Source organism: Pantherophis guttatus, chromosome 11 (assembly GCF_059756535.1).
Source record: "Pantherophis guttatus breed Tessera chromosome 11, ASM5975653v1, whole genome shotgun sequence".
NCBI lineage: Eukaryota > Metazoa > Chordata > Lepidosauria > Squamata > Colubridae > Pantherophis > Pantherophis guttatus.
Window position 1 is genome coordinate 504,959 of NC_142073.1, and position 26,347 is coordinate 531,305.

Here is a 26,347-nt window from a genome sequence, read left to right on the forward strand (position 1 = left end):
TTAAGATCAGTTTCTAATTTTGCTACTATGTCGCCTAGGGAATGTTTAAATAACATTTAGCTCAATTGAAAAAAAGTAAAAATGATACTCATTAGGCGAATCAGGTTTTCTATGGGGTGTTTCACTGCAGCATCAAAGCCTTCCAAACGTAAAAGTCACTTAATTTTGCCCAATCAAGAAAAAAACCAAACATTTGCCCTTGAATTGTTGATACTGAGCAGGACTGAATTGTATGCAGCCAGCTAATGGGGCCTTTCATCAGACCCATAAGCAGCACCTTTGATTTCCCAATTTCGGCCTTGTAAAATGAGCCCATAAGGAGTGATTTCAGAAGGTGAAAGATCAGGCCCCTCCATCCACAAAATATTTATCTTTGCCCTGGAATCAAATTCAAACACACATGCCAAAAATCTTCCTCTAATGATGATGTTACTTAGTTTGGTAAGGAAACATCTGAACGAAAATAGCCAAGCTTGGAGAGCGCCAAGGACGCCCAGTTCAACCCCGAGCTTCTTTTCTCCCTTCCTCTAAGCAGACCTTCTTCTGTGGGAACCCTGGTCCCTTAACAGAAGCTCCCCGCTCAAAGTGCCCTTTCAGAACCCAGCAAAGCTGAAGGTTGCCATGGAATTTGGCCCCAGTGATCAGTCTCCAGCCCTCCTTCTCTGACAGCAACGAGCGGCGGGGGGTGGGGGCGGAGGCGGGGGGGCATGCTTTTGGGGAGGGAGTCCCTTCTGCAGGCGGAGGAAAATGGGCTGAGCACTCAGCCAGCCCCCCTCCCCCGTCGCGCCGCTGCTCTTCTGCCCGCAACCCGAGCGCAGCCGGGGCGCCTCAGGGCCGATCGGCGCAGTGTGGCACCTCTGCAGCGCGCTGGAGAGCCGGCTGGCGGCGGTCTAGTTCGGGAGCGAAGCCGTCGGGGGACTCCACTCTCCGGCTGGGCACCTTCTTCCCGCACTCCTTGGCGAACTTTCCGCCTGGCAGATGCCCCGCCGCCGCCTCCTGACCGATTCCGCTGTCCGGCGCCCAGACGGCACGACCTCGCGGGATTCCCGAGCCCCCGTCCCCGCTGGAGCACCACGCGAAACGGCCCCGCGAGCGGCGGCGCCCCTCCTCGGGCATCCCAGCGAGTGGCGCGGTCTTACCTGGCCCGACGGCAGTGGCAGCGCTCCCTCCGAAGGCGCACCACGGCCAGGCGTGCAGCGGCCCCGCGCACAGGGCGCTCTCGGAGGCCAGGGTGGAGCGCATGGCGGGCGGTACCGGCGCGCTGAGCCTGCTCGGCTGTTGGCTCTGCCGGGCGCCCCGTCCTCTGGCCGCCTCCCGTCGAGGTCGGGGCGCTCCTCGACACCGAGCAGCAAGAGCGCGTCGCCTCTGCCCAAGCAGCCACTGGCCAATGCCGCCCGGCCCCCGCTATTTATGGCGCCGCCCGCGAAGCCGGCATCGGCGGCCAGTCGGCGCGCCGCAAGCGGACGGCCAGGGGGCGGAAGCGAGCTAGCCCCTCCCAGGCCTGCCGGGCCAGGGACCCCCGCCACCCCTGCTCCCTGGACGGCCGGAGCCGCGCCCTGGCCAGCTTTGCCCTCGGATCCGGCACGCGGAGCCCTCTCCCGGCTGGGCTGGCGGAGGGCGAGGGGCGCGCGGGTGGCATGTGCCTGACCCGTGGCTTCCGAGCTCGCCCGCCGCTCCGTGGCGAAGGCATCCGGTCTCTCTAGCCCCAAACCGGTTTTTCAGCCCCCCCTCCCTCCCTCCCCAGCCCTTTTTGGGGGTCTGCCCTTTCGCAGCAGAGGCAGCCTGGCCGCTCCGACCTTGGTCCGGGAAACCAAACTCTGCAGGACCCCTTCAGCCACCACGTTCATCTCCCCCATCAATCTCGGCTTACCAAGCTGGCCTTAAAAACAGTGCTTGCATTAGGCCTAGAGACACTCTAGTCTCCATTACACCTGGGGCTACTTGTTCTATTTGGGTTACAAAAATCTGCCTATTAAAATCGTTCAAATCACTTTTTCAAAAACTCTTCCAGGCAAAATGCATGCATGCCTGTGGATACCAGATCCTTCAAGAAGCTGTTAGAGAAGGGGAGTGAGGACAGCAGGGGGGAATCACTTGTTGCTCAGCCGATGATGGAGGGCAGCAAGCAGGTCAGAAAGCACCAGAGTCTGTTTCTCAGGCAGGTGGATCCTACTCAGGGTTTTTGGTTTACTCTGTAAATCCCTCAGGGCAAGTATGCAGATCTACCCAGAAGGACTAAAGGCTCGGACACTGTACACGCTTATTGCACAAGAGGCCACACTTGATACAGCAGGACGCACTTCTGAGTAAACATCCTTATTTTCCCATAGCAGCTTTACACCTGTTAGACCAGTACTGGGGTGGGGAGAGGGGGACTCCAAAACAAAACAGCAGAGGCTCCCGAAACCTCCAGCTGGGCAGTGCAGAGGGTCTGGTGCCGCTTTGGGCTTTGCTCCAAAAGAGCTGCTCTGAAGGGCCTTTGACCCAGTCTCCATCCTTGTGGGTTTTGACTTTCCCTTGTAGAAAAGTTCATTTCTAAGGGGGGGGGAGGTTAAGCCTTCAGGGAGGGGTCGCTGTGTCTACCAGTTTCCCCCGTAGCACTAAAGGTGACAGAACCCTCTTTAGAACTTCCTTTGGCACAGACGTGGGAATAGGACTCCCAGGAACCAGGAGTGCCAACAGAGCCTCTATTAGCCTCATCAGACGGTCTGCTTAATCTCCCCCAACTGGCTGCTGAGCTCAGTGGGATTCAAGGTTGCCTCCCCTTTGTCCCCGCTCATCTTGCACTCCCTTTCTGTTCCCGACTCAGTTAATTTGCCTCAACATGAGGCGGCCTGGCCTTGCCCGGTTCTGGAGTGGGTTTGCACTTTCCAATCTAGCTGGCAGCTTTTCCTGGTGATTTCTTACCCAGAGTTATCAGGAGGTAAGATGGGCAGCCTATAAATTATGTAAATAAATAAATAAATTTCCCATCCTGGTTCATCTTAGTTTCCAGAGGTCAGCCAAGTTTGTGGCTCTGAGAAAGAGCCATCCAAACTGCACCCCAAGTGCTGTATGGCCCCTTTTGCTTTGAACCTCTTCTTGTGCAAGGACTGACCAGTGCAAAACCACGGGAGACCCCATGTTGGCCCACTATAGAGGCCGGTCAAGAGTCCATTGACTGCTGGTCTCTCAAACTGGCCATGGCCGCTTAGCATTTGCAGAAGAGAAGGTGCTTCTTCAGTCTCCAGTTCTTTCCCTACCCAGCAGGAGATGCCAAGGATCTCATACCCAAAATGGATGTTCCTTACTGGGGGTTGCTGGGGAGGGGAGGGGAGAGGAGAGGCACTCCTGCAGGGTGCAAAGTCAGGCAGTGCTGATGTCTATGGAGATGGAAGGACTTTCCAGAAACTGAAAGAATTTGGCAGGCTTAGTATAAAGCGTGTCCTGTCCTAACAGCGACCCAGTTCTGACTGCCACTCATCTGCAGTTAAGGCTAGAGCATCCATCCTCCGGCCTGGGGAGAGAGAGCACTGAAGACCAATGCAGAGGCCTCAGGAATTGGCTGGCTAGGGGAGAATGGATCTGCTACTGAATTGCTGCCAAATCCATTTGCTTAATTGACTCCTACTGCTCTATATTTGGACTCTCAACCAACCAGCTTGGCCCCATATCTGATTTTAAGAGTGCCAAGCGAAGGGGTCTGCCCAAGGGAGCTAAGGCGGCACCCTTCTGGTAGAGGCTCAGGGTGCCTTAAGTTTCCACAGGTTTTGCTCCCTGTGTGGCTTTTCTCCAGACAGATAAGCCTGCTGAAGCCCATCCCTTTCTCAGAAACAGACAGCTGCTGCCTGTTTCCCATCATAACCCTTATTCCAGTGGGATCAGCTTCCAAGACAAGATTTGAACCCTGGATTTAGGGAAAGAGATAGACATGCAGGGACCTTGTTTCTTATCAGCCAATTTCAACAAACCCACAAGAGCAGATGCAGTCACCCCTACGGCCAATCTGGCTGCTAGTTGCATTTTTTTGCACTGACATTGCCAAATCCTTCAGGCTCTCATGTATGTATGACTGGCAGATCTTGGCTGTTAGAAAGCCAGTTTCAAAGAAGCTGGAATCATTGCAAAACAATCCAAAGCCAGGGGCTCGAGAAAGACAACTCGAGTCCAGCAAAATCCTAACCTACTGAGACCAGACAACCTGGCTAGAGAAGATGTCGAAAACGTCTGTTCAAAGTGGCCAGCCACCCCGCCAGCACTTCCTTGACAGAAGGGGCGGTTTCAGCTCAGGGCCGAAGAACCGACAGAAGTGCAGCTCAGTGGTGTGGCAAATGCTCCATGCTTTTTGTGGGAAGTGTTCCCCTCACAAGAGAAAGACCTTCATTTCACAAAACATACTGTCAACTGCTGTACTTCTTGACCTCTTGTTATGTGCCATCAAGTCAGTATCTACTCTTAGCAGCCACACAGATGTTCTGTAATGATCTGCCACCAACCTGGTCCTTCTGCCCAAAGTTAACATCTGAGACTCCAGCTAAGCCACATGAGGCCCTGGGCTTGGTGCTATGGGCTGGCCTAACTAGAATCTGGCTCAGCCCTGCCCTGCTTCTGCTGTCTTCAGCTCAGGGCTATAGTCCTACACTGATGGAGAAGCCAAAAGCTCCCCTCCCCTCTATAGGCAAAGATACACAAACAGCAGAAGGACCACCTGGTCAGCTGGGCACATCAAGGAAATTAATCTGGCTGGTCCAGAGAGATTTTTATTACAGAATAGGCATACAATGAAACAGGACTATGTAAACCAAAACACAATTAAAATTATATACTTAATTTAACCATTTGAAAATCCAAGTATAGGAGAAGCTTACAGAAAATCCTCCCAAGCAAGTCCCATTGGCAGATGCCAGTGGGATCATTTTTTGTAGGAAACCTGGCTACACACTGGCTGCTGACAGTGCTTGATAAGACAAGCTGGAATAAGCAGTGACTGCCACTCTACAACATCAGAACCATTTAAATGAAAATGACTTGTAGCAGATGCCTGAAAAAGCATATTGCAGTGGAATGACAGTTCCTGGAGTTTACAGCAAAGATGATGGTTTTCCTAGATCCCTGCTTGGCTTTGCAGGTAGCAGAGGCACTAAACTGATAAAAGTGAAAGACGTCTGGAAGCCATCAGAAATTAGAAAACATCTACAGCTGTCAATGGAGTGAGGTGGGTGCAGATAACTCCTACAGATTCAAGTCAGGAGGACTTGCCATCCATTATGTAGTAGCGATACATCAAGCCCAGAACCAAGGCTCCCAGGATAGGGATCAGCCAGACCGTCCAGATGCTGAGGAACAAGGAAGAAAGAAAAGGTGTGAGCCACATTTCTGTGATTCTGGCTTTCAGAACTTCTGACTACTACATGCAAGATGAAGACGAAGGTGAAGTGTCCCCAAGGACATCTGCGTACAGTATCATCTTGGGCATAATTATCATAATCAAGTTCTAGCAACTGAAATTCAGCAAGAAGGCTGACATCTCCAGCCCAGCTTTTTCTGTTCCTCTTCAGAGTTGCAGCTGCTGTATTTCAGTTTCTTAGGCCAAATGTATTTTGGGAGAACATGGCCTTTTCTGCACAGTTCAGCCAAACTATGCGGTCACATGTTGCAGACACCATCACTCGTTACAGAATTTCCTACTTCATGGCACAGCATTATGATGGCCAGCAGTTAAAGATTGCCGAAGGAAATTCTCTAAAGTTATCAGAGAAATGTAAAACATGTTTACATTTGCATTAGTCCTATTGTATGGGTCTAATGTAAGTGCCAGCTATAAGATGCTAACTATAAGATTCCTCTCTTTGCCACCACCAGGGAGGTAGATTTTACTAGCTACACAATGCCTGGAAGCCTTCCAATTGAGGCAGGAGAACACACATTTCCACAGGCTGCTTTTAAAGCCAAAGGGAGCGCATTTCTTTGATTTACAATATTGTCAGAATACTGTACCTTGACTCATGGAATGGGCTTGGAACCTGGGGAGATAAAAGGCACATCCTTGTGTTAAGCTGACAATTGCTCAAGAGAGCCAGGAAACTCTTCCCATCTTTCTCACATCCTGGGGAGAAGGGGTGTCTTAGTTTCCGTCCCTGGTCCACCTCCCCATTTATTCTGTAGGTCACCATTTCCCATCACTCTCCACAACAGGCAAAGGGGGCCTTTCTAAAGGAGAATGACAACATTTCCCAGCCCATCATAAGAACCAGATGCCTGACCTGTTCCTTCCTTCCACTTTGCTGGCTGGGGTCTGTGCCACTGTGCTCCCCCTCCCATTTTCTCCTAAGAGCAACCTTGCGTTCAGCTTGGTTCTAAGAGCTTGGCCTTGTTCAGAATCGGAGAGGAAAGAAGATAAAGAGGGTTAACATGCCTTGTCCAGAGATGACTAAAGGAAGGAGTGGTCTGAGCAACAAAGAAAAGTTTCAAAAGACAGTGCTGTAAGCTGTTAATGAGTCCCTTACTGACCCTCCTGCAAATGCAGCGCCTTCTGAGGCGGCCTGCCCAAAACAGCATGGCTGTTCACAGGCAAAATTTCTAAGCCAGGTGTGAAGAAAAGCTAACTGTCAGGTTACACCCAACTCCCCAATGGGACTCAGTTTAGCTCAACTTTAATCCTTTCATTGATCCACGGCCCTGTCTGTCCTACCAGCTCTAAGGAGTTTATAGGAAGATCTCCTTGCACAAAGACATCAGATGCAGTAAGTTACCCAAACGGAAGCTAACCACCTGTACTGCTGCCGTCCTTGCCAGGTCAGTACAAGCAAATGGCAAGAGAAGCTGCTCTCCTCCTCTTTGATCGACAGCAGGACGATGCAAAGGGTATCCCACGGTGGGGGTGGTGAAGGAGAAGTCGGAGGGGCAGCCAGAACCTCAGAGATCGTTTCTCAGTGCAAGAATTGTTTCAATGGTTAATATCTACAGCAGTCTACAGCTCATGTCTTTATTTGCTGTGGAAAACTGTTTCCAGTTTGTCCTGTGTGTAGATGACACAGTGAATCACGTTTCAGTTATATGCAGAAAAATAAAAGCTGTGCCAGTCAAAAACAGGCTGTTTTTTCAAAGGAACACAAAAGAGCCTCTAGGAAGAATTTATCTCTTTGGGGTGTTTTAACAGAGAGACATCAAAGCAAACCCCAAGATGGGACAATGGCAGCTCAGACAAAATTCCTTTCTTTTTCAGCCCAAATAATGGCTGTTTTTCTGAGAAGCTATGTGGCTTGGACCCGGACGTGTCGCTCTGCTCACACCCATCCCCCAAAATGCTAGAGAAAAACACGAAGGAAGGAGCCAGTGTCTGAATTCACCCGGTGAGTCAACAGCCTTTCACTGTAGGAAAAACTATCACGTCGGTAGGAAGAATGGAAACATAAGACGAGACCCTGTGAAAAGATGAGACGTTTCCAGAGAAGAGCAAGTCCTGAAATCCAAGCCAGACCTTGGGAAGGATAAAGGACTGATGGCGCAGAATGGCTGGATGGGGCGGATGCTAACTGGCTTCAGAAAGGGAGGTGCAGGCGACCTTCTCAGATGACTGGCCAGAAAGGCCCCAGCCGAACAAACAGAAACTCACTGCGTCAAACAAGATAATCCCACTGCCAGAGCAGTAAGACAATTAAGCCAGAGACACATTTTTGGGCTGCTATTCATCACAGATAATGGCCGTGAACAGGAGGGGAGAGAAAGAGTAAACATAGAATTTGTGAGAAAGCCAGGTTTGTATCAAAGTTGGTTTGATAAGTTTTCGTGACAAAAGCATCGTGCTGCTCAAAACTGGAGCAGAAAGCACTCCAGTTCCCTTATACCGTGTACTGCAAACCAAGCCTAAGTCTGTACTTTATGACTCCATATATGGTGCAGTCAGAAAACAAGCCAATTAGGTAACCAATTTAAGCAAGTTGTGCAAACACAGCCACTGTTTCCTTCTCCTCTTGCCTTTCTCCCCTGGGCCTGGCACAGACATCAAGTTGCTCCAAGGTTTGGCCCTTCGCAGTCACAGGCAGTGCTTTGGGCACAGGTTTTCCCCAGACTGGAAGGCACCCCCCCTAGAGACCCTGGGCCTGACGCAGCACTTGAGGGAGCCACCGTTTTCAGAAGGTGAGAAATGCCACTATAGAGCACTCTGCAGTCAGCCCTTCCAACTTCCCAGCAATCTACACCATCTTCCCCAGAGGCAAGGAAGCAAAGACACAGCAAGGGGAAGATTTATGCTGCAATTTTCAGATAGGAAAACTGTGAAGGCAGTTCAAGAGTGGAACCAATGTCCAAGGGATGTGGCAGGATATTGAAGGAGATTTCTGTCCAGCTGGAAGAGAGGCAAAAGGCGGGAAAGGCTGCCATTCAGAAGCTGGGCGTGTGGGCAGTCTCTTTGTGAAGGGCAGGTCACTTGGAAAGGCGGCAGATTCAGGAGTTGGCTGAAGCCAACCTGAGATGCCTGCCTTGCTCCCAGAAGAAGCGATCTGTCCCACATTTCCCTGGGAGCTGCTACTGGGAAGAAACATCAATAGCAGAACTAGAAGTAGGTTGTCTTTCAGTTCCATTCCTTGTTGCTAGTCCAGAAGGACAGACAGACAAAGCACCTCTGGATGGAAAGAAAGCCAAATCACTACCATGCCTTGCTTCCCGTGACAGGATATGGTCGCCTTACAAACAGCTGGCCACCAACTGAAAGTCAACCTCAGTTCTAACCAAATCCCATCTAAGGGGCCTCCAAGAGATTGCCAGCTACAGTCATGTCAAAGGCAACCTTTAAATCAATTCTGGTCTCTCCTTTTCTAATTAAAGCTGCATCATCATACCCTAAACCCCTCCCTAGGACTGGCAGGCACAACCATATATTTGAATCTCAACCTCTTCATGTTCCTGTCCCCACTGCAGGAGGTCCAATCTCAGGACTTTTTCCCTAAAAAAGGGAAAAGCATTTCTCAAAAAGCCCAAGACAGGATTCGGCACTTCTGAGTCATGCTAATGTCATTGGTTCTTGAAACTCACAGATCTGGCGTTAGCTGAACATGCAGAAAGGGAGCAAGCAGGGAGGAAGGAGGGGAGCATGCAAGAGCAGCCCTTCGATTAGGCCTGGCAAAGGAAGGAAAAACACACAAGAGAAGACTGGCTTGAGAGGGGGTTTCCTGGGCTGAGAAGAGCCTCCAGAGGATCCACAACGGATCCCAAAGTGAAGACAGGATTTGTCTGGGGAACGTCTGGCTGTTACCAAAAAGGTTGCCACAAGTGAGGGTTGTGCAAAGGGCAGCTGGACAGCCTTGCAGAAGAGGAAAAGTAAAGGCAGCCAAGGGGTCAGTTCAGCCGCCAGCCCCCTTGATTTGAGGGAGTGAGCAGAGCCCACAACAGGGATTTGGCAGGACTCGGGAGCCTTTTTCGGAGCACTGTGCTTCCCCCACAGCCCAGGCTCTCCCCACAGGTAAACTTCTCTTGTGCCTTTGAAAAAACAGGTAGGGAAGCGAGAAGACCCTGCAAAGCCCCACAGGCTGCCAAGCCAGGACGAGGCAGGACTATTTAGCCCAGTGCCCCTCTTCCCATTAAACTTCCAGCCCAGGAGACTTTATCCTTGCAGGAACAATGTCACCAAACCTCTGCTTCTCCCCCAGAATCACAGAAAGGCCCCCGCAGAAAGGGCCTTTACAGCCTCCAATATGACTCATGGGGAGGGGCTCTTGTACAAGGCTGTTTTCAGCTCTGGCCTCACCTCAGGCCCCTTGGGAGAAATCAAGGCCACCCACGGCAGCTGAAAGTGGATGACTCTCTCAGGACAAGTTTAGTGAGCTGCAAGATGGGACATCATGCTCATCCCAAGCCTTTGTTGACACGAGAGGGAGGGAGGGGCAAAATAGGACAATTACCAACTGGGCTGCAAGCTAAGCTGCTGAAAATTTTTATTCCCTTGCCTCAAAGGGCTGCACTCTGCTCACCACACGGCACTCTACCCAAAGGGAAGAGGTCACTCAGCTATTTCCACAGGAGGGCTACCCACAGCGCCAGTGACTGTACCAGAGCATACCGTGAGACCTCCTCACACGCCCTCTGCTGCAAGACCGAGCAGTCAAGAGGAACCAGGAAGTCCCGGCTCCTCCATCAAATGCCAAGTGCCTTACCCAAGGACCTCTGCCCCAGAGGACTTTCTCCTATTCTATCCCCTCAGGTGGCCCACTAAAATAAAAAGATAAAGCCCTTTCCTCTTGGAGGCTTTCAAGAGCTGGCAGTCAGAACTCTGCTGCCTCTGGACATGGGTCCAGTCTGCACAACAGGTCCCCAAGTCCCTGGGCAGTTTTCCTTCCAAGGTAGAAGGTGGTACCCCTTGCAAGACAGAAAAATGCTGCCTGTGGAAAAAACGAGTGGCTGACAACTCACGAATCAGTAGCCTCTTGCTCACTGCCTTGATCCGAAGCATTCTGCCAGCAGTATAAGGGTAGTTCTCCCCCTCCCCCTTCAGTTCCTCATACCTCCGCAGCATGCAACATCTCCATCATCTGAAAACATGTTTCTGTTCTTACAGCATTTTTGTAGGCACTGAAGGAGGCTTCCCTGCTAGAATAAAAAGGAATGCACACTACCAGGACTGGGCCTTACCTTGGAAGTATCAGGTTTGCGATCATCCTGTTGAGAAAAGGGAAAGGAGGAGAGACTCTTGTTACACATCTGACGAAAACCACCCCTTCTGCCTCCTCTGAAAGAATGACTGGCCTCCTTCGTAACCCCTGGAGACGGGGACAGGCTGCTGCTAGATGAGTCAGCAGGGAGCTTGGTGGCAACTAATAATATTCTGCTGCATATAATTGAATGATTATAAAAGTAAAATACAGGAAATGAATGCAATATTAAGTCTGAATAGAATTCTGTTGTTGTTAGTTGCGAAGTCATGTCTGACCCATCGCAACCCCATGGACAACATTCCTCCAGGCCTTCCTGTCCTCTACCATCCTCTGGAGTCCATTTAAGCTCACCCCGACTGCTTCAGTGACTCCATCCAGCCACCTCATTCTCTGTCATCCCCTTCTTCTTTTGCCCTCCATCGTTCCCAGCATTAGGCTCTTCTCCAGTTAGTCCTTCCTTCTCATTAGGTGGCCAAAGTGTTTGAGTTTCCTCTTCAGGATCTGGCCTTCTAAAGAGCAGTCAGGGTTGATCTCCTCTAGGACTGACCGGTTTGATCGCCTTGCAGTCCAAGGGACTCGCAGGAATCTTCTCCAGCACCAGAGTTCAAAGGCCTCCATTCTTTGGCCTTCTCGGCCTTCCTTATGGTCCAACTTTCCTAGCCATCCATTGCAACTGGGAAAATCATAGCCTTGACTGTACGCACTTTTGTTGGCAGGGTGACATCTCTGCTTTTTAGAATGCTGTCTAGATTTGCCATAGCTTTCCTCCCCAGGAACAAGCGTCTTTTAATTTCTTGGCTGCAGTCCCCATCTGCGGTGATCTTGGAGCCCAGGAAAATAAAATCTGTCACTACCTCCATTTCTTCCCCATCTATTTGCCAGGACCGAATAGAATAAATCTATCTATATACACTTAGAAGGATCAATTCTATGTAGAAAATCTACAAAAATGCATTGAATCGAAATTACATCTTCTCTTTCCATCTAGGGTGATAACCACTGTTAAGGTCTTCGCTGCCCTGAAGAAAGAATACCACCCAGAAAATGAAATGTCTTTGGATAAGGGAAACAACCAAAGCCATCTTCTATTCATTTTTATATCCATTTTGATTGATCCATGTCACTTAGCCATTTGTTTCAGGATTCCTCTGGAGAGATGTGAGGAAGGCATCAAACCTGGCGAGTGAGACCATCCATCTCTCTTTGCTAAGCCTGACTTCACTTGCATAACCTGCTCATAACTTGCAAGGGAGACGGCCTGGCCTGCTAAACAGGAATCCTCAGATAAGCCAAGCAAAGGAAGACAGGTTCCCAGGGCCATGGAAGCACAGGGGCTCAGAAAAGGAGCTGCTCCCCAAGGAGAAAACCTTCAGTACAAGTATCACAAGGACCCCAAATTTATTTTATGAATCAGACTTTACCGGATGGACCTCTCCTATGAGATACTGCTTGAGCATTTCTTTAGCATCCATGGAGTGGCCAACATCTTCAAAGCTCTCTGTGGCATCTCTACCAGCTTGTTCAAGCAGAACCTTATCTCCACCTGGATGCTAAAAAAGGACAGAAAGTCTGAGAAAGAGGAGCAACCAGAGAAAGAACAACCCCTCTAACGGTATAAAGAACTGGCAAGCATTCAAGATTTTTCTCACTGAGGATCTAGGAATATTTTACCATAAAGTAAAACCGATTAGATGAAAGCAACAGGACCTTTTCCTAGTACACTTTTAAAGGCCTGCATTCTACTAATGCAACCTTATTGAAGTCCTAGCCCTTTCAATTACACAGAAACTCTGAGGTAAATAAACATGTTGTGTGTCATGTCCTTTCTGGGAACTAGCTTAAGGAAACCCATCGGCCAAGGGATGATGGCTTTTCCTTGGCTGATGGGAACTATGTTAAGGTGCCTCCATCAGCCAAGCAGCTAGATAGATACTGTCAATATTGCAAATATAGACTGTATGGTTTTCTCCAGGCATCTAAACTTGCCCACCCGTCTGTCTACAGAAATATGGCCAGAACAAAGGATTTGGGGAACTGCAATTCAGTCATGTAGACATGACTTCCCATGCAGTTCTGGTTACTCCGGAAGGAGTTTGTTCTTATCTCTGGCCAGCATACCAGCATATCTCTATGCTGGTATGTTGAACACACTTCTCTGTTTCAAGAAATTTGCAAGACTTCTATGGCGTATTCTTGCCCCTAATATTTTGAGGGTGACAACAGTTCTTTATTCTGCTTTGGACTTAGCTGCTCAAGATTCTTCATTGCTCCCAAGATGCTGGATGCCAGCAGGGGCTTTGGCAAGCAGGTTGTCAGGCTGCCAGCTGTGCACCACCAAGCAAAAGTGGAAGGGAAAGTCTTCTGCTCTGCTGGCCAAATGCCCAGCATTAATCCTGGCTGGTTCCCTCAGGAAGATGGCAGGGATGGCATCCCTGTGGCTGAACTGAGGTTGATAACGGCAGGGCAGCAGGACAACTGGCCTAGTATGCTGAGAAGGCTACTTATATGATCTTTCCAACTGATGTTTGGCTTCCTGCTTCTGCCCCCCCCTCCCCCACTGCCCCCAGGGAGCAGATGCCATCAGCTGACAGCAGTACAGAAGCCAGACAACTTGTCGGGTCAGTGAGTGCAAAGCGGGCAAAACATGCCCGGACACACCCTCAGCACACTGCAAGGAACCCTGTGGTGGATTTTGCTCCCAGGGTAAAACTCCTCCAAGGGTGAGGTGGGGAGCAGAGGTTAAGGGAATAATCTCTCATTGACGTCATTAGTTTCCCCCTGTGGCAGATTTCACATTTTTACCCAGAGAAATACAAAAAGTAGTGTGGACATAGGGGGAAGCAAGAAGACATCGACAACAGTCAATAAGGGCTCCATTTGCACCCTTTGCAATTGACCACCCTTCTTCCCTTTGCTTCTCTGGCCTCTAAAGTGAAAGGTACTTATCCCAAGACATTCAATAGACTCCTTTGCATTGCTCAGATTAGGCAATGACAAACTGTTGGCCTAATTTATTCATTTACATGATTCAGTTTTGGTGCCATCAAACTCTGGGCAGCTCACAATATAAGTTGACCTTGAGTTTCTTAAGTTAACTTCCAGTTCACTGGAGGAGGCCAGGATGTCACAAGGACTTCTATTCTTGGCACCTCCTTACAGGCTGTTGTTCCCGATGCCTTAAATAATCCATCCAGCTCAACAAGAAGCATAATCGGATGTACAAAAAAGATTGAGAAATTGGATTAATCAAGAGCCAAGGGATATTTCAGGCAGCGTAATAATGTTCCACTAGCATGCTGAGGTGGGGACAACCTTACAACCACTTAGGAGTGGCGAAGGCTCCAGAGCCAGCACCCAGAGCACTACCGGATCAAGTTAGCTTCTCCCTTCTCTGACCTCTGCCCTGCAAATATTCTAAACTCTCGCTTTGGATCACAGGGGCTGAGCACCTCCCTGGGCACCCTCCTGAGGACAACTACGATACCCTCTTGACTGAGAGCTGACTGGCAGCGACGTTATATTATCCTCAGCATTATTTAACTATTTATTTACTAAGGTAAATAAATAACAAATTTACCTTAGTAAATACTCAACACACACACATCAGTAAAAGAGGAAGTGAAGATGATGATTTGAAGCAAAATGTGCTGATTAGGTGGCTCTACCATTTGAGCAATCTGTGGACTGTTATGATAATTTTATTATGGTTTCACCTTGTGATTAGTTGTTTTCATGCCTGTAATATATTCAGACAAGAAGAAAGTTGAAGACATTCCTACAAAGAAAGAAATAAAACAAGGAGCTCTTGTGTCATTTAGGATGTCGGTTCTATTGCTCTCCTTCCTTCAAGTGACTGCACTACCAGTCCTGGCTTGAACCTTCCGCTATACAGAATTTGCTGATGTTCAACGATATGACTTTAAATATAAGAAAGCCCCCCCCTCCCACCTCCCGAAGGCCTGCCTGGCATCTGTTTGCGGAAGGGCCGTTCAGCCAGCCAGGCCGCTGCGGGAGCCATAGAAACGGATCTCCCGGCACAGCGCCCCCCCACTCCCCTCCGCTCCAAGGCGCCGGCGGTCCTCCGCGTCTCAGGAGCGCGGCCCGCTCACTCGCCAAGCCGGCGAGTCGCCTCCTTTGCCTCCGGCCGCCGTCGCGCCCCCCACCTCGTCGAGGAAGCGGGTGACGTCATAGACGCGGTCGTGGATGACCAGCCAGGCCTCCCGGTCGCTGCTGCGCTTCGCCACTTCGGCCAAGGTGAAGAACGGGCCGGCCTCCGGCCTTGCGCCGCCGCGCTCTCCGGCCGTCCCCATCCCCGCCTCCCGCCTCGCCGCTCTCGCCCACGCGCGCGGGCCGCCGCCTGCCCTTCCGACTCGGCCAATAGCAGCCGCGCGCGCGCGCCGAGGCAGCCAATCAGGCGCCAACGAACGGGCCTTCCGGAAGCCGTAACGCGCCATGTTTTTTGGAGAGCGGCCGTCGAGAAACAATATAAACAATATCTATGAATATCCTAATCATCGGTTACAGCTCCCTACATATATATGCTTTGCCTTATTGGGCGCTGTCCAGGTTTGCCTCCAGTGAGATTGGGGAGCTATGTAAATTAATATCTACATTACATTTTATCCCACCTTTTAAAATGAATAGAATAGAATAGAATAGAATAGAATAGAATAGAATAGAATAGAATAGAATAGAATAGAATAGAATAGAATAGAATTCTTTATTGGCCAAGTGTCATTGGACACACAAGGAATTCGTCTTTGGTGCATATGCTCTCAGTGTACATAAAAGGACAAGATACAGTCGTCAACAATCACAAGGCACAACACCCATTAACTCAAGGTGGCGAACATCTGCTTCCCATTTTCCCCACAACCACCTGATGCAGAGAACTGAGCTAAGCGAGTGACTGGCCATTTTCATGGTGAAGGGAAGCCTAGAACTCAAAAGTTTGAGGCCAGCAATTTCACCACTATACCAAACTGGCTCTCCAGCTGGGCAGGAGCAAATATGAATTAGCCTGCCAAATTATCCTTATTTTTGAAAATGTGCTGGTGACCTAAAAGCCTGGATCTTAACGTTCTGCACGTGCCCGCTTTTTATTAAGCACAAAGGATAGGAAAGAAAGGCCCAGTGGGCTTATATATGAGAAGTATATATATGAACCATGCAGTATATTCAATTGTAAAAAATTGTCTTATTACTCCCCAGGGACAGTCTTGCTTTCCTGTTCTTTGTTTAGTCAGTCATGGGAAATATTTTCGGGTGGGGGACAGCCTGTGTGGAAAGCCATCATTTTCACAGGAAATGTGCGCTTCTCTTTATTTTCCAGTCAAGCGAGTTTGGCCACATGAGCTGGAGGCTAGCCCAGCAGCTTCTTCATTTATTTACCATCAAGTTACAGAGAGTTGGAATGGGGTGGAGATAACGATAGGCCAGAGATACACAATCACAATGCAGACCTATCTGCGTGGTGGCTCCATCTTATCTGAGGTAATAAAAACCAAAAAATGTAGGTAGGGTAGATTGGTCACTCCCTTCGTTTGTTGAAAGGTGACACAAACGTTACCTTGAGCTTCTGAAAGCTCATTATACATGGATGGAATTGGGAGAATTGGAATAATTTATTTCCCCTTTAGACTTTCAAACAAAATGATAGTTTTGCTTTACAAGTAACTACAGTATGTATCCCTCATTTGCTGGTTCAATGCATAAACCCTTCAGATATGTATTTCAGTTGAGCGTGAATACAAATAGCTTTTTTCCCCATGTCCTCCCTCCATGACATCTGCAATGGTTTCTGGACTCCAGAGCAGCATTTCAGAAGAGGGTCTCTTAGAGCAAGGGTCCAAAAATAGTTGCCACGGGGTCTTTTCCCTACACTACAGATTTTACCAACACTCTTCAGTGTGATAATGAACTATAATGTGCCAATGCATTTCAGCTGCTAAGTCCAATTATGACCTTATATCAAAGAACTGTGGCTGGTAGTATCTGGCCAAAATAATTAACATGTTTGTCTGTGTTGAGATTTACTGGAAAGTAAGCACAGTAAGAACCAGTAGTATTCAGTGTTGTGGTCAACGGTGCTGGACTAGAAAAGGCAAGACCTGAATTCTAGTCCTCCTTCAGGGACCAAACTGTTTTCAGCCTAGACTCTCAAATTAGGAAGCATCCTGAGAGTGCTGGCAACCCTCTTCCCAAATGCATGGATCAGTGCATGTAATCACCAAGAACCATGGACCATAACAGGAAGCATGAAAAGCATGGCTGATGTTCACAGGCTACTCTGATGCTGTTGGACTCCTCTGGCAAGTATATGGTGTTGTCAGTTGCTGTTACTGTAATGCCTAGAGATACGCTGCTTACTCCTTGAGCTGGTTGTAGGCTACCTTTGCCTCTCATGCCCCAGCTCCAGCCAAGTCAGTGCCTACACAAGGCCTGGCTGTGGCATCTCTGCATTTGCAAATGGCAATGAGGGGGGGAGTGGGGTGTTTGAAAATTTCCTGATTTGTGTGTGTGTGTGTGGCTTCCATCCACTTTTACAGTAACATGTGCAGAAGGCCAGGCACAAGAGACTTCTGTATGTGCAGATCTTTCTCCTGGAATGTTTTCTTTCATCTCTAATCACTGCACTGAGGCTCATAAATCAGGCAGTCAAGACAAAAAGCCAAACAAGAAGCATAATTTGCTTCTTCCTGACCCATGTTGTTTTTGGCACACGGAAACCAGAGACTTTCCCACTGACACCATGGGGGACTGTGGATGAGGAAATGTCAGCCTGGTGACTCTCCCCACCTCCTCTCTTCTCTTTCAAGGCATGCCAAGAGATCCTCGGAGGCTGATGAACAGAATGGACATGGGCTTTTGGTTCTTGGAGAACAAGCCATGTTTTTTTAGGCATTGCTTGCTCAGGGCCAACAGGAAAGGTTGGGAAGTAAGTTCAGACAATTCCACTATTTATCTATTTATCTACATGTCTTTACACACATATTTAATATCTCTCTCTTTCTTACATTCATTCATTGTCTCTCTCTCTCATACACACGCACAAACAGCAGAGCTTGGAACCAGTGCTCCCTAGTGGGGTCAGAACACTTTGTGCTGTTGTATCCTGAGAACAATCCACTTCTGAGGGGCTGTCATGTATGCCGAGGTGGTCCTGGTGTTGCTCACCATCCACTTAGCTTCCTCTGGACAGCAAACTTAGCAGGAGGCACACAGTCATCTATTTGTAGTTGTCCCCACTCTGGTAGGATAGATAGAACTTTAATAAGAACTCCTTGCATACTTTATCATACATGTTATTTTCACCTGAATTATCTTTTCATTTGATGTATCCCCTCATCTATTTTAAGGGGGGGGCTTTTATGAATGGCAACTTGGGTCCAGAGGAGGGAGGGAAATAGGAAGGGAGGCTGCATCAATGGCAGTGAGGTCTTCATATTGTAACATGGAGAACCTTTTTCTCAAACACAAGGGAAACAATTTGTCATAATTGTTTCCCTTGTGATCATGAAATCATGCAACATCTTTTCTACATTCTTCCCTTTAAAATGCAAGTTCTACAGTACTGTTAAAACTGTCATAAACAATTTATCATCCAGTTAAAAATTACTCATAAACTACATATATTTAGTGGAAATATTAACTTTGACCAGAGTTGAGCTGCCTGTGATAATCCCCAAAATGTAAACTCAGCATCTGGTACTTGTAGGGTGAAAGGTGAAAAACCAACTTCCTCTTTTTAAATGCTATCCTTTTTCCTAAATGGCATGAGAGTGCCTTTGCTCACTTTCCCTTAATTTTCCGCTTGCCCTCCTCTGAGCAGTTTCCTGGCATTTCCTCCTCCTCCTGAGGAGGGAGTTTCCGTAATGCCCAGGAGACGCTAAAGGAATTAACTCCCACTTCCTTTCCTTGAATAGCCACTGGGTACAAAGGTGGTTCTGGTGGTGGGAGTGTGCAGGAGAACCATGGAGTCTACCCAGCAATAAGTTGGTTCTGCTGAAAGCGTAAATGATGGGGGAACACTGACATCTGATAGGGGCTTGCCCCATAGTTGTCCTGCTTCAGTTTAGTATCTTGAAATTTTAATACAGTTTAAAAACGCAAATGTGATTTTCAATTATCTACCCATTATTGGACTGTATTATTCTATGGAGAATCCCCAGCATCTGGCCTGCATCGAAGAGATAATAAGAGGGAAGGTGGAGTTTTAGGAAGGCGATCTGAAGTCCTTGGAGATCCTTCCAAGATTTTGCCTTGCCTAGCCTGGGACTGTTGCTGGCAAATCCTAGTCTGAAATAGGCAAGAAGGCAAGGGAAACTAAGCTGGCAGTATGGCAAGCATCCAGCCCCTCACCAGATAAACCCAGGATAAAAAAGGGCTGGGCATCCCACAGAGGATCCAGAGGTCAACTGGGAGTTAGGCCTGAAGTCAGTCCTGGCAGTGTCGGCACGGACTGGCTGGGATAGCAACGGAATGTGTAGCCAGGGAGGAGCAGGTGAATCGGGAAGCAGGACCCAAGTGGAAGGCTGAATTTGACGGGCCACATCCTGCCTCCCTTAGCCTTTGGCCACTGAGAGAAGCATTCCAGAAAATGGGAAGGAGGGAGTGGAAGAAAAGTAGATTAAACCTGGTCTTGAAGTCTAAGTCTTCTGTGATCAGAGTAAGATGGGCAAGCTTTCTGTGTGTGTCATTATATGATTTTATTTGCTTACTATCCTGACACTATCAATATCCCCAAGACTGTATAACATGAAAGAAAACTGCCCCTCCGTCTGTGCAGTCCTTATCTGCAAAAGAATCTGCTGCCAAAGGGGAAACCATGAGAACCATCAATTAGCTTCCTCCCTAATGATTTAGCATTACAGGTAATTGAAAATGTGTTGGCAGCATTCCATTTCCATTTTAAAATGGTGAAATCCCTCACAAACACAACTGGTTCACCTTGGGCACAGGAACAGGTTTGTGAAACTAGTTTTATGACATGGACATGACTTGCGCTCCAACCGCAGAACATCCCCTTGGGGGAAGGGGAACATGGATTCTCTTGTTCTGAAGAGATGTTTCCCTGATGGCTGCCTGTAGGCAGATCTTGTAGGAAGAACTGCAAACGCTTTTATTAGTGCACCACAAAAGCTGTGGTCAGAGCTGTAGCTATGCAGGGCATGGCTGTTCAGCCCCCCAAGTGACTCTTGGTCACAGTACAGAGAACAGAAACCAGGGCTGTCCTCCTCCTCCTCCTGTGGGATCTGATTCTGCTCAGTTATGTCTGTGTTAAAGAGCCTCTGCCTCCCCCCGCCGCTCCCCATGGCCCAGGAAGAAAGGGTCCCTGCTGCAGGCAGTTCTGTGATGTGGGCCACAGATGAGCAGCAGAGCACACAGGCCATCTGGCTCACCAGAGGTTTGGTTAGGGAAACCTGAGGGCTTCACTTTGGGAGTTCTCCCCAGTACCTCCTTTTAGAACAGAGAGCACCCCCAATTCGCTTCAACCCTCTTGATGACTCCTGGTTGCAGATGATAGCTTCCTCTCCCAGTGAGTCCCAAAAGCTTTGCCCCTCGACCTGGGGCATCCTAAGCTCTTTCCCTGCACATATTCTGCTCCCAAATGTGATAAAGAGGAAGACAAATACCAAATGGCAGCCCCGGCAGGGGCGCTGCTACCTTTGGACGCAGGGCTGAAAGGGTGCCTGGCATGGCATTCCATGTGGTCAACCAGCAGGTGCCCAGCTTTCCCCCCAGCCCAACTAGTTGCCACTTTGAAGAATCATTTTAACTTTCCTTTCACTTTTGGTTCTTGTCCTTCTGCCCACATTTCCTCCGAAAGCATAGCAATGCTGCTCCCAAGGGTAGCCAGCCGGTGATGGAGACGAACAACAGAAGTTGGTAACAAATGACAGTCGAATGCTTTCCAGCTACGGAAGGAGCACCAGCGGGGAATGTCGCCAGCGCGCCTGCACGAATGAGCTTTTGGAACCACCGATTCTGTGCAGCCGTTAAGCCTGTTCCTGGCAAGGGGAAAACCACCCCTGCCTGCCCGCCTGCCCTTATTGCCACGCCCCGGGAGGGACCGAGCGCTGCGCCCTGCAAAGGCTGCCTGCCAGCAGCTCTCGGAGGCCCTCTGGGGGACGCAGCCCCTCTGGCACGGCAGGCCAAGGGATGCTTCAGGCAACGCTCCTCCCGAGCGTTTAAGGTCAGCAGCAACAGGTCGGAGGCCGCCCCCCCCCCTCCCCAGCATCCCACAGACCCCCGACCGCGCAGACCGCTCCCTCTGCCCGCCGCCTCCGGGCGCCTGGATCTCGCCGCCTGCCCGACGTGTTGAGCAAGGGACAGGAGGGGCCGCGAAAGGCCCGCCGGAGCCACTCCCTCCCCCGGCCCAGAGCCCTGGGAGGCGCCGCGACTCGCCAGCCCACCCGGAGGGGGCCGCGGGAATCCCGCTCGGCTCAGAAAGGCCGGCTTGTCCTTAGGGAGCGTCCCCCGCCCCCGGCTGCTCTCGCAGGGCCCAGCAGGGGGAACCGGCGCAGGGAAGCGGCCGCCCCATCAGGGCTCCGGGCGGCCTCGGGGGAGCCTCGGCCCGTCTGCGGCGCCTCTCGCGGCCGGCAGGGGCGGATTCGGGCGCTCACTGCGCTTGCGCCGCAGAGGACGCCCGAGGCACTCTGGGATATGTGGTCCTGTGGGGGGAGGCGCGCGGCGCGGGTGAGTCACGTCGGCGGGAATGGCTACGGTGGCCGCGGCGGCGGCGGCGGAGGAAGCGGCGGAGGCGCGCAGGATGGAGCTGGAGGCGGAGGCGAACCGGTGGGCCGTCCTCTTCTACGCCCACCAGGCCTTGCGGGCCTTCCGGGCAGGCAACAGCCGGGACTTTCGGGAGCTGCGCGACGTCCTCACCGGTAGGCGTGGGGGGGCCGCCGCTCCCGCCCAGACCTCCGAGCGGGCCCCGGGGCCTCCCGCGCTTGACCGCCTCTGCTTCTCCCGCAGCCGTCCTGGCGCGGCCGGTGGCCCTGCAGGAGCCCATCCGGATCCAGCTGCGGATTATCCAGATCCTGTCCAGGCTGGAGGAAGGTGAGCCCGTCCCCGGGGCCGCTGGGCCTGGCTGGCCTGCGGCGCGACCGGGGTCTCCCTGAGGGACGGACGGACGGACGGACGGACGGGCTGCCTGCAGGAGGGCCGCCGCCTGGGCTGCTGGTGCCGCTCCCTTCAAGCCCTCTCGCCAGCCCAGCCCAGCCCAGCCGCCGCTCCCTCCCTCCCTCCCGAAGCTCAGCGAAGGCAGCTGCAGGCGGCGGGGTCGGAGTTTGCCGAGAGGGAAGCCGGTCTGTGATTGGGAAACGGAAGCGGCAAAAGGACAACTTACTGCGATTGTTCTCCAAAAACAGGAGCCGCCGTCGTGGAGGAAGAGGGGCTATAGTAGCTTAGCAGAAGAGTGGTATGGTAAATAGTGAGGACAAGCCCTTGTGGAGGTGTTGCCTGTTCTTTCGATTACAGGATTATTCATAAAGTAATTGAAAAATGCATCTGTACTTCTAAAATGTACATTCCATTTATCCAAGCGTATGGGTGGGTATATGAATCTGCACCGAGATATCATAATTTAAAAGTAACATGCTTCTCTCCCTTTCTCTCTCTTTCTCTTCTCTCTCTTTAGATTGGGCTATTGACTCAGAAACTGAGCTCACACCTCTTGAAAGCGTCCTTGTCCTTCTGGAGAAGCTCGGAGAGGAATGCCACATCAGTGTGGAGATAACAGAGGAATTAAAGAGAAGAATAAAGGAGGCTGTAAGGATGACATTTTCATCTCCTGTCGACACTAATTTCCGTGGTGATGGTAGTCACTCCTTTTAAGCAGGATGGTGGGGCACACTGGGGAATTTGTTTTAGAAGTAATATAGTACCCTGCTAAAAAACCAACTTTTCCCCTTCCTCTTTTTTCCAATTCAAAACTGACCATTAACTATATTTACAAATGTCCCTGACTTGCTTTGAATAGATTTAATAGCCGCAGTTCTCTTGTCGCTTTGAGAAAAGACTAGGAAGGCCGGATGCACTCAAAGGATGAAAACCAAGTAGTGAAAACACAAGGGAGCAGGCCTTGGATGTTGAGAGCAGGACTCCTAAAATGGACGCAGGGGAGCTGCCATGGGCCCAATCTCCACTTAGTTTCTATCAGGGAGTTTGGAATGGGAGAAAGGGTTTAGCTGGGGGCCATGCAAAACCTTTTCAGAAAACACTTTGTTTAGAAAGCTACAAAAGGTGCGCTTGCATTTTTATTTTTATTTTTTTTGCTTCAGGCTGTTATCACCTGTATTAAGAACAAAGAATATGAACATGCCAACAAAATCTTAAGGGAACACATGTCACAGGACCCAAACTGCAAGGTGAACATTTTGGATATGTCCCGGTGACCCATCCTTCCTTTCCTCACAAAGCCAGTGGCTTTCTAGGATCTCTGTCTTCTCCCAAGGAGTAGCAGGCATTTGACTGCTATTCATGGCTATTAGGGCATTGTGGATTTGCAGTCAGCTCTCCCTTCTAGGCCTTTGCAAAGATGTGGATCTCTGTTGCTTTTCCTTGGCTAGCAAATTAAGGCTATTTTGCATCACATCATCCAAGAGAAAAACTCTTCTCATCCAGCCATCTGTCAGTTCTCCTACAAAGCTTTCCAGCAGCGGATTCTTCTCTTCTTTGAACCTCACTTGGACGATTCTGAGCCATTTCTCTTAGCGGTGAGTGTTGGTTTGGGGTCACGTTTGGCCTTAATGATTTGATCATTACTTCAATGGCCACATAATGCTACAAATACAGTAGTAGAAATCAAACCTGGTGATACAGATTTAGGAACAATAATAATGGTAAGGTTATACCAATGGCAAGATATTAAGATATATGAGAGTTTAATTTTTTTCAGTAATAGTTTTGTGTGGGAAAAGCAACTACAGCCTGTCTCTGGATTCTGTACCATATTAAGACCCCCGTGGTGACTCTTGTGCTTTTATTTAAGATGGCAAAAAAGCATTGTGATGAACGCCTGGAGTCCAAGAAGAGCCCAGCAGGAGCAGCTGGCAAGGAGAAAATGGCTGTTTCAGGGGCTGCACAAGAGGCCCCCGAGACCTCTGGGACAGCAAGTGGAGAGAGAGCAGGACAACTCAGCCAGGCCTCAAAAGCAGGAGGAAGTCTGGAGTCTGGAGCAGGAACCGGAGAAACAGCAAAATCTTTGCCAGCACTGGATGAAGGTGACATTTTGGACTGTGTGGAGGCAGCCATTGAGCCCACGAAAGCATCCCCACAGGTGGATGGAGCAACAGGGACAGAGGAGCCTGCTGCCGTGTCTGCGGCTTCCGACGACTCCACTCAGTAAGTCCCCTCTGGCATGAGAGTCCGTCTAGCAAGGGCTGCGGACTGTGAATATTAGGCAAAGGGACGTCAGAGCAACCGTATTTGTTCAGGGAACTCTGTAAATATAAGCAAACATTTAAATTGGGGAGGTCTTTTAATGGGGTGTGTGTGTGATTTAAACCATATTCGAAGTAACTTTAAAACAATGCATCAAATCTTTACAATTGAAGAGCTGCGCCTTGTCTCCTGCAACAGAGAGGAGAGAATCATGTGGCATGTAAAAGGCCGTTTCCTTAATAGCAGGATCAAAATGAACACTGCCAAACTGCATTGGGCTTTCCTCCGTCTCTGCCCTGCCTTGTAGTTGGCAATGACCAGCAGAGTAAAATCCACCCGGAAGGAAAGGAATCTGCCCTGCCTGTGTTTGGGGCTCCCATTGGTTGGGAGATGAAGGATCTTGCAGTGCAACATACCAGGAGTTGCTGTGGTGGGGGATGAATGTGATTGTGGTCCTTCTGTTACTATGTCTGCTTTGGGTCACTGTGATGCTGTCATCTGGTAGGTCTTCCAGGCTGCATGAAATGGCACTTGGGGAGTTACTCTGGCTGACAGACTATTTTTCCCAGAGAGGACTCCACAAGAAGACGTTTCCTTGATTGGATTGTTGTCTTTGTTCTCTTTCCTGGGCATTTTAATTTTCCCTGGTGAAGTAGGCACAGCAGTGGCCTCATCTAGAGAGGCCTCCTTGCCCATGAGCTGGATAGAAATTGGCAGAGTTTCCAAATATGCTTCTGAGGTTGCTGTGTTTTGTAGGGCCTCAAGCCTGAAGCCAGCTTTCTATGTGCTTTCTGTGCTGAGAGAAGCCTTCAAGAGTCTTTCTGATGCCCCAGACCCCGAGGAGGCATTCTTGCAACTGGACAAGACTGATTGGACTTATTCCACGCCACTCTTGCCTTCCAACTCTCCCAGAGCCAAGCGCCAGAAGACAGGAAACATCGCTGTCCAGGCTGTCCTTGGCCTGGAGAAGATCAGATACCATCCCTCTATAAGCAACATGCTGCTGTGGAAAGAGGGGAAACATTGCAGGCATTCCCCTGCCAGGAAGTTGATTACAAAGCCACTTGTGACTTTGCGAGTCCAGTCCTCCGAGTGCAAAGAGATCCCCCCAAGTACGCTGTACCCAGGTTCCAGGTATGGGGTGATGACTCTCTTTGGGGCTCTGTTAGGAGGGGTGACAGAGCTGCAGTCTTGGAAGTATCGGCACTGAGTGCCCATTCTTAGATGTTTGCTGAGGTGCGTCTCTGTGGCTGAAAGTATCTGATGCTGTCAGGCCCCCAGAGGGGGCTGGAGGGGCTCGCCTGTAATCGGGCTTTCTTTTCTACTTTAGGGAGGCCAAGCAAGCGGCTCTTCCTGTTCTGCAAGAAGAGAAGGAATCCTGGAGTGATGAAGACGAGATCTTTATGGACCATAGTGAGTGCATCATTGCTCTAAACTCTGCCAATAAGCCTGAAGGGGATTTTTATTCTCTCTGCTTGCATTTCTGGTGTAATGTCATGTTTTCCTGGCAAAAACCACCTGAAGACTGAGCCAGGAAAGTAGAAGCACTGGCTGCGCATGGTGGAATGGAAAAAAATTCCCAGGCAATACTTGTGCCTGTCAACCTCTGCGAGTGGTTTCCTCTCTTTTTTTCCCTTTCAGAATCAGAGTGGTCAGTTGGCACCGACACGTCTGGGGCTAAAAAAAAGGTAATGTAACCTGACTCAAGCACAGACTTTGTGAAGCAAAACAAATTGCTCATTTCTTCTCTCTAAAAATAATTAGCAATAATCGAGATAATTATTGCCACTGATAGGGCAGGAATGTGGGGAATGGCTGCTGAGGGACTGCTCTGCTACGGCTGCGACCGTTTCAAGCTTTTTCAGCCTCCCTCAGAACTGGCAAAGCTTGCATCTTCTCCATGCAGACTAAGGTTTTGTTTCAGCCAATATAAAATTAAAACTTATGGGCACATAAGAGTTCCCTGGGAATCTTTTTTTTTTTTTCATTTTCTATATTTTTACTAATTTTTCTTCAGCAGAAGGAAGCTGCAAATGAGGTTTGCCATTCTTGCTTATTCATGAGGGTTTCCATTGTTTCTTTTGTAGTGGTCTTTAGAGGAGTCTGCATGGATCAAGAAAGGTGTGGAGAAGTTTGGGGAGGGGAATTGGAAAACTATTTCTCAAAATTACCCTTTTAAGGATCGCACCCCCGTGATGATCAAGGACCGCTGGAGAACAATGAAGAAACTGGGACTAAACTGAATGTGAGGGCACAATATGCCTTGAATGTATTGAGTTGGCAGTTGCTGTATCTTTAATATGTTATGTAAATAAAACGTTTGTATTGAGTAA

General features: G+C 49.5%; 3 protein-coding genes across 5 annotated transcripts in view; 1 reads left to right on the forward strand and 2 right to left on the reverse strand.

The window, feature by feature from the left end:
- Positions 1-1,376, reverse strand: part of NFAT5 (nuclear factor of activated T cells 5) — a 46,192-nt gene extending 44,816 nt beyond the window's left edge. The window contains exon 1 of the mRNA XM_087877063.1: positions 1,140-1,376. Within this exon, the coding sequence (XP_087733189.1) occupies positions 1,140-1,242 (103 nt within the window). The 5' untranslated portion in view covers positions 1,243-1,376. The remainder of the gene's footprint in view (positions 1-1,139) is intronic.
- Positions 1,377-4,719: 3,343 nt separating this feature from the next.
- Positions 4,720-15,009, reverse strand: CYB5B (cytochrome b5 type B). Of its 2 annotated transcripts, XM_034426705.3 has the most exons (5): positions 14,792-15,009; positions 12,050-12,178; positions 10,606-10,632; positions 5,977-6,002; positions 4,720-5,315 (listed from the first exon to the last, which is right to left on the reverse strand). In XM_034426705.3, the coding sequence occupies exons 1-5, from the start codon at positions 14,936-14,938 to the stop codon at positions 5,225-5,227; spliced, it is 420 nt and encodes a 139-aa protein (XP_034282596.1). In that variant the 5' UTR covers positions 14,939-15,009; the 3' UTR covers positions 4,720-5,224. The 2 variants fall into 2 exon arrangements, with proteins under 2 accessions (XP_034282596.1, XP_034282597.1); XM_034426706.3 differs by lacking the exon at positions 5,977-6,002 and having other exon boundaries at positions 14,792-14,978.
- Positions 15,010-20,679: 5,670 nt separating this feature from the next.
- TERF2 (telomeric repeat binding factor 2) lies at positions 20,680-26,347 on the forward strand. Of its 2 annotated transcripts, none has more exons than XM_034426697.3 (10): positions 20,680-21,517; positions 21,606-21,689; positions 22,270-22,400; positions 22,913-22,999; positions 23,201-23,347; positions 23,623-23,975; positions 24,771-25,148; positions 25,345-25,427; positions 25,656-25,702; positions 26,102-26,347. In XM_034426697.3, the coding sequence occupies exons 1-10, from the start codon at positions 21,346-21,348 to the stop codon at positions 26,255-26,257; spliced, it is 1,638 nt and encodes a 545-aa protein (XP_034282588.1). In that variant the 5' UTR covers positions 20,680-21,345; the 3' UTR covers positions 26,258-26,347. The 2 variants fall into 2 exon arrangements, with proteins under 2 accessions (XP_034282588.1, XP_034282589.1); XM_034426698.3 differs by having other exon boundaries at positions 20,693-21,517; positions 24,927-25,148.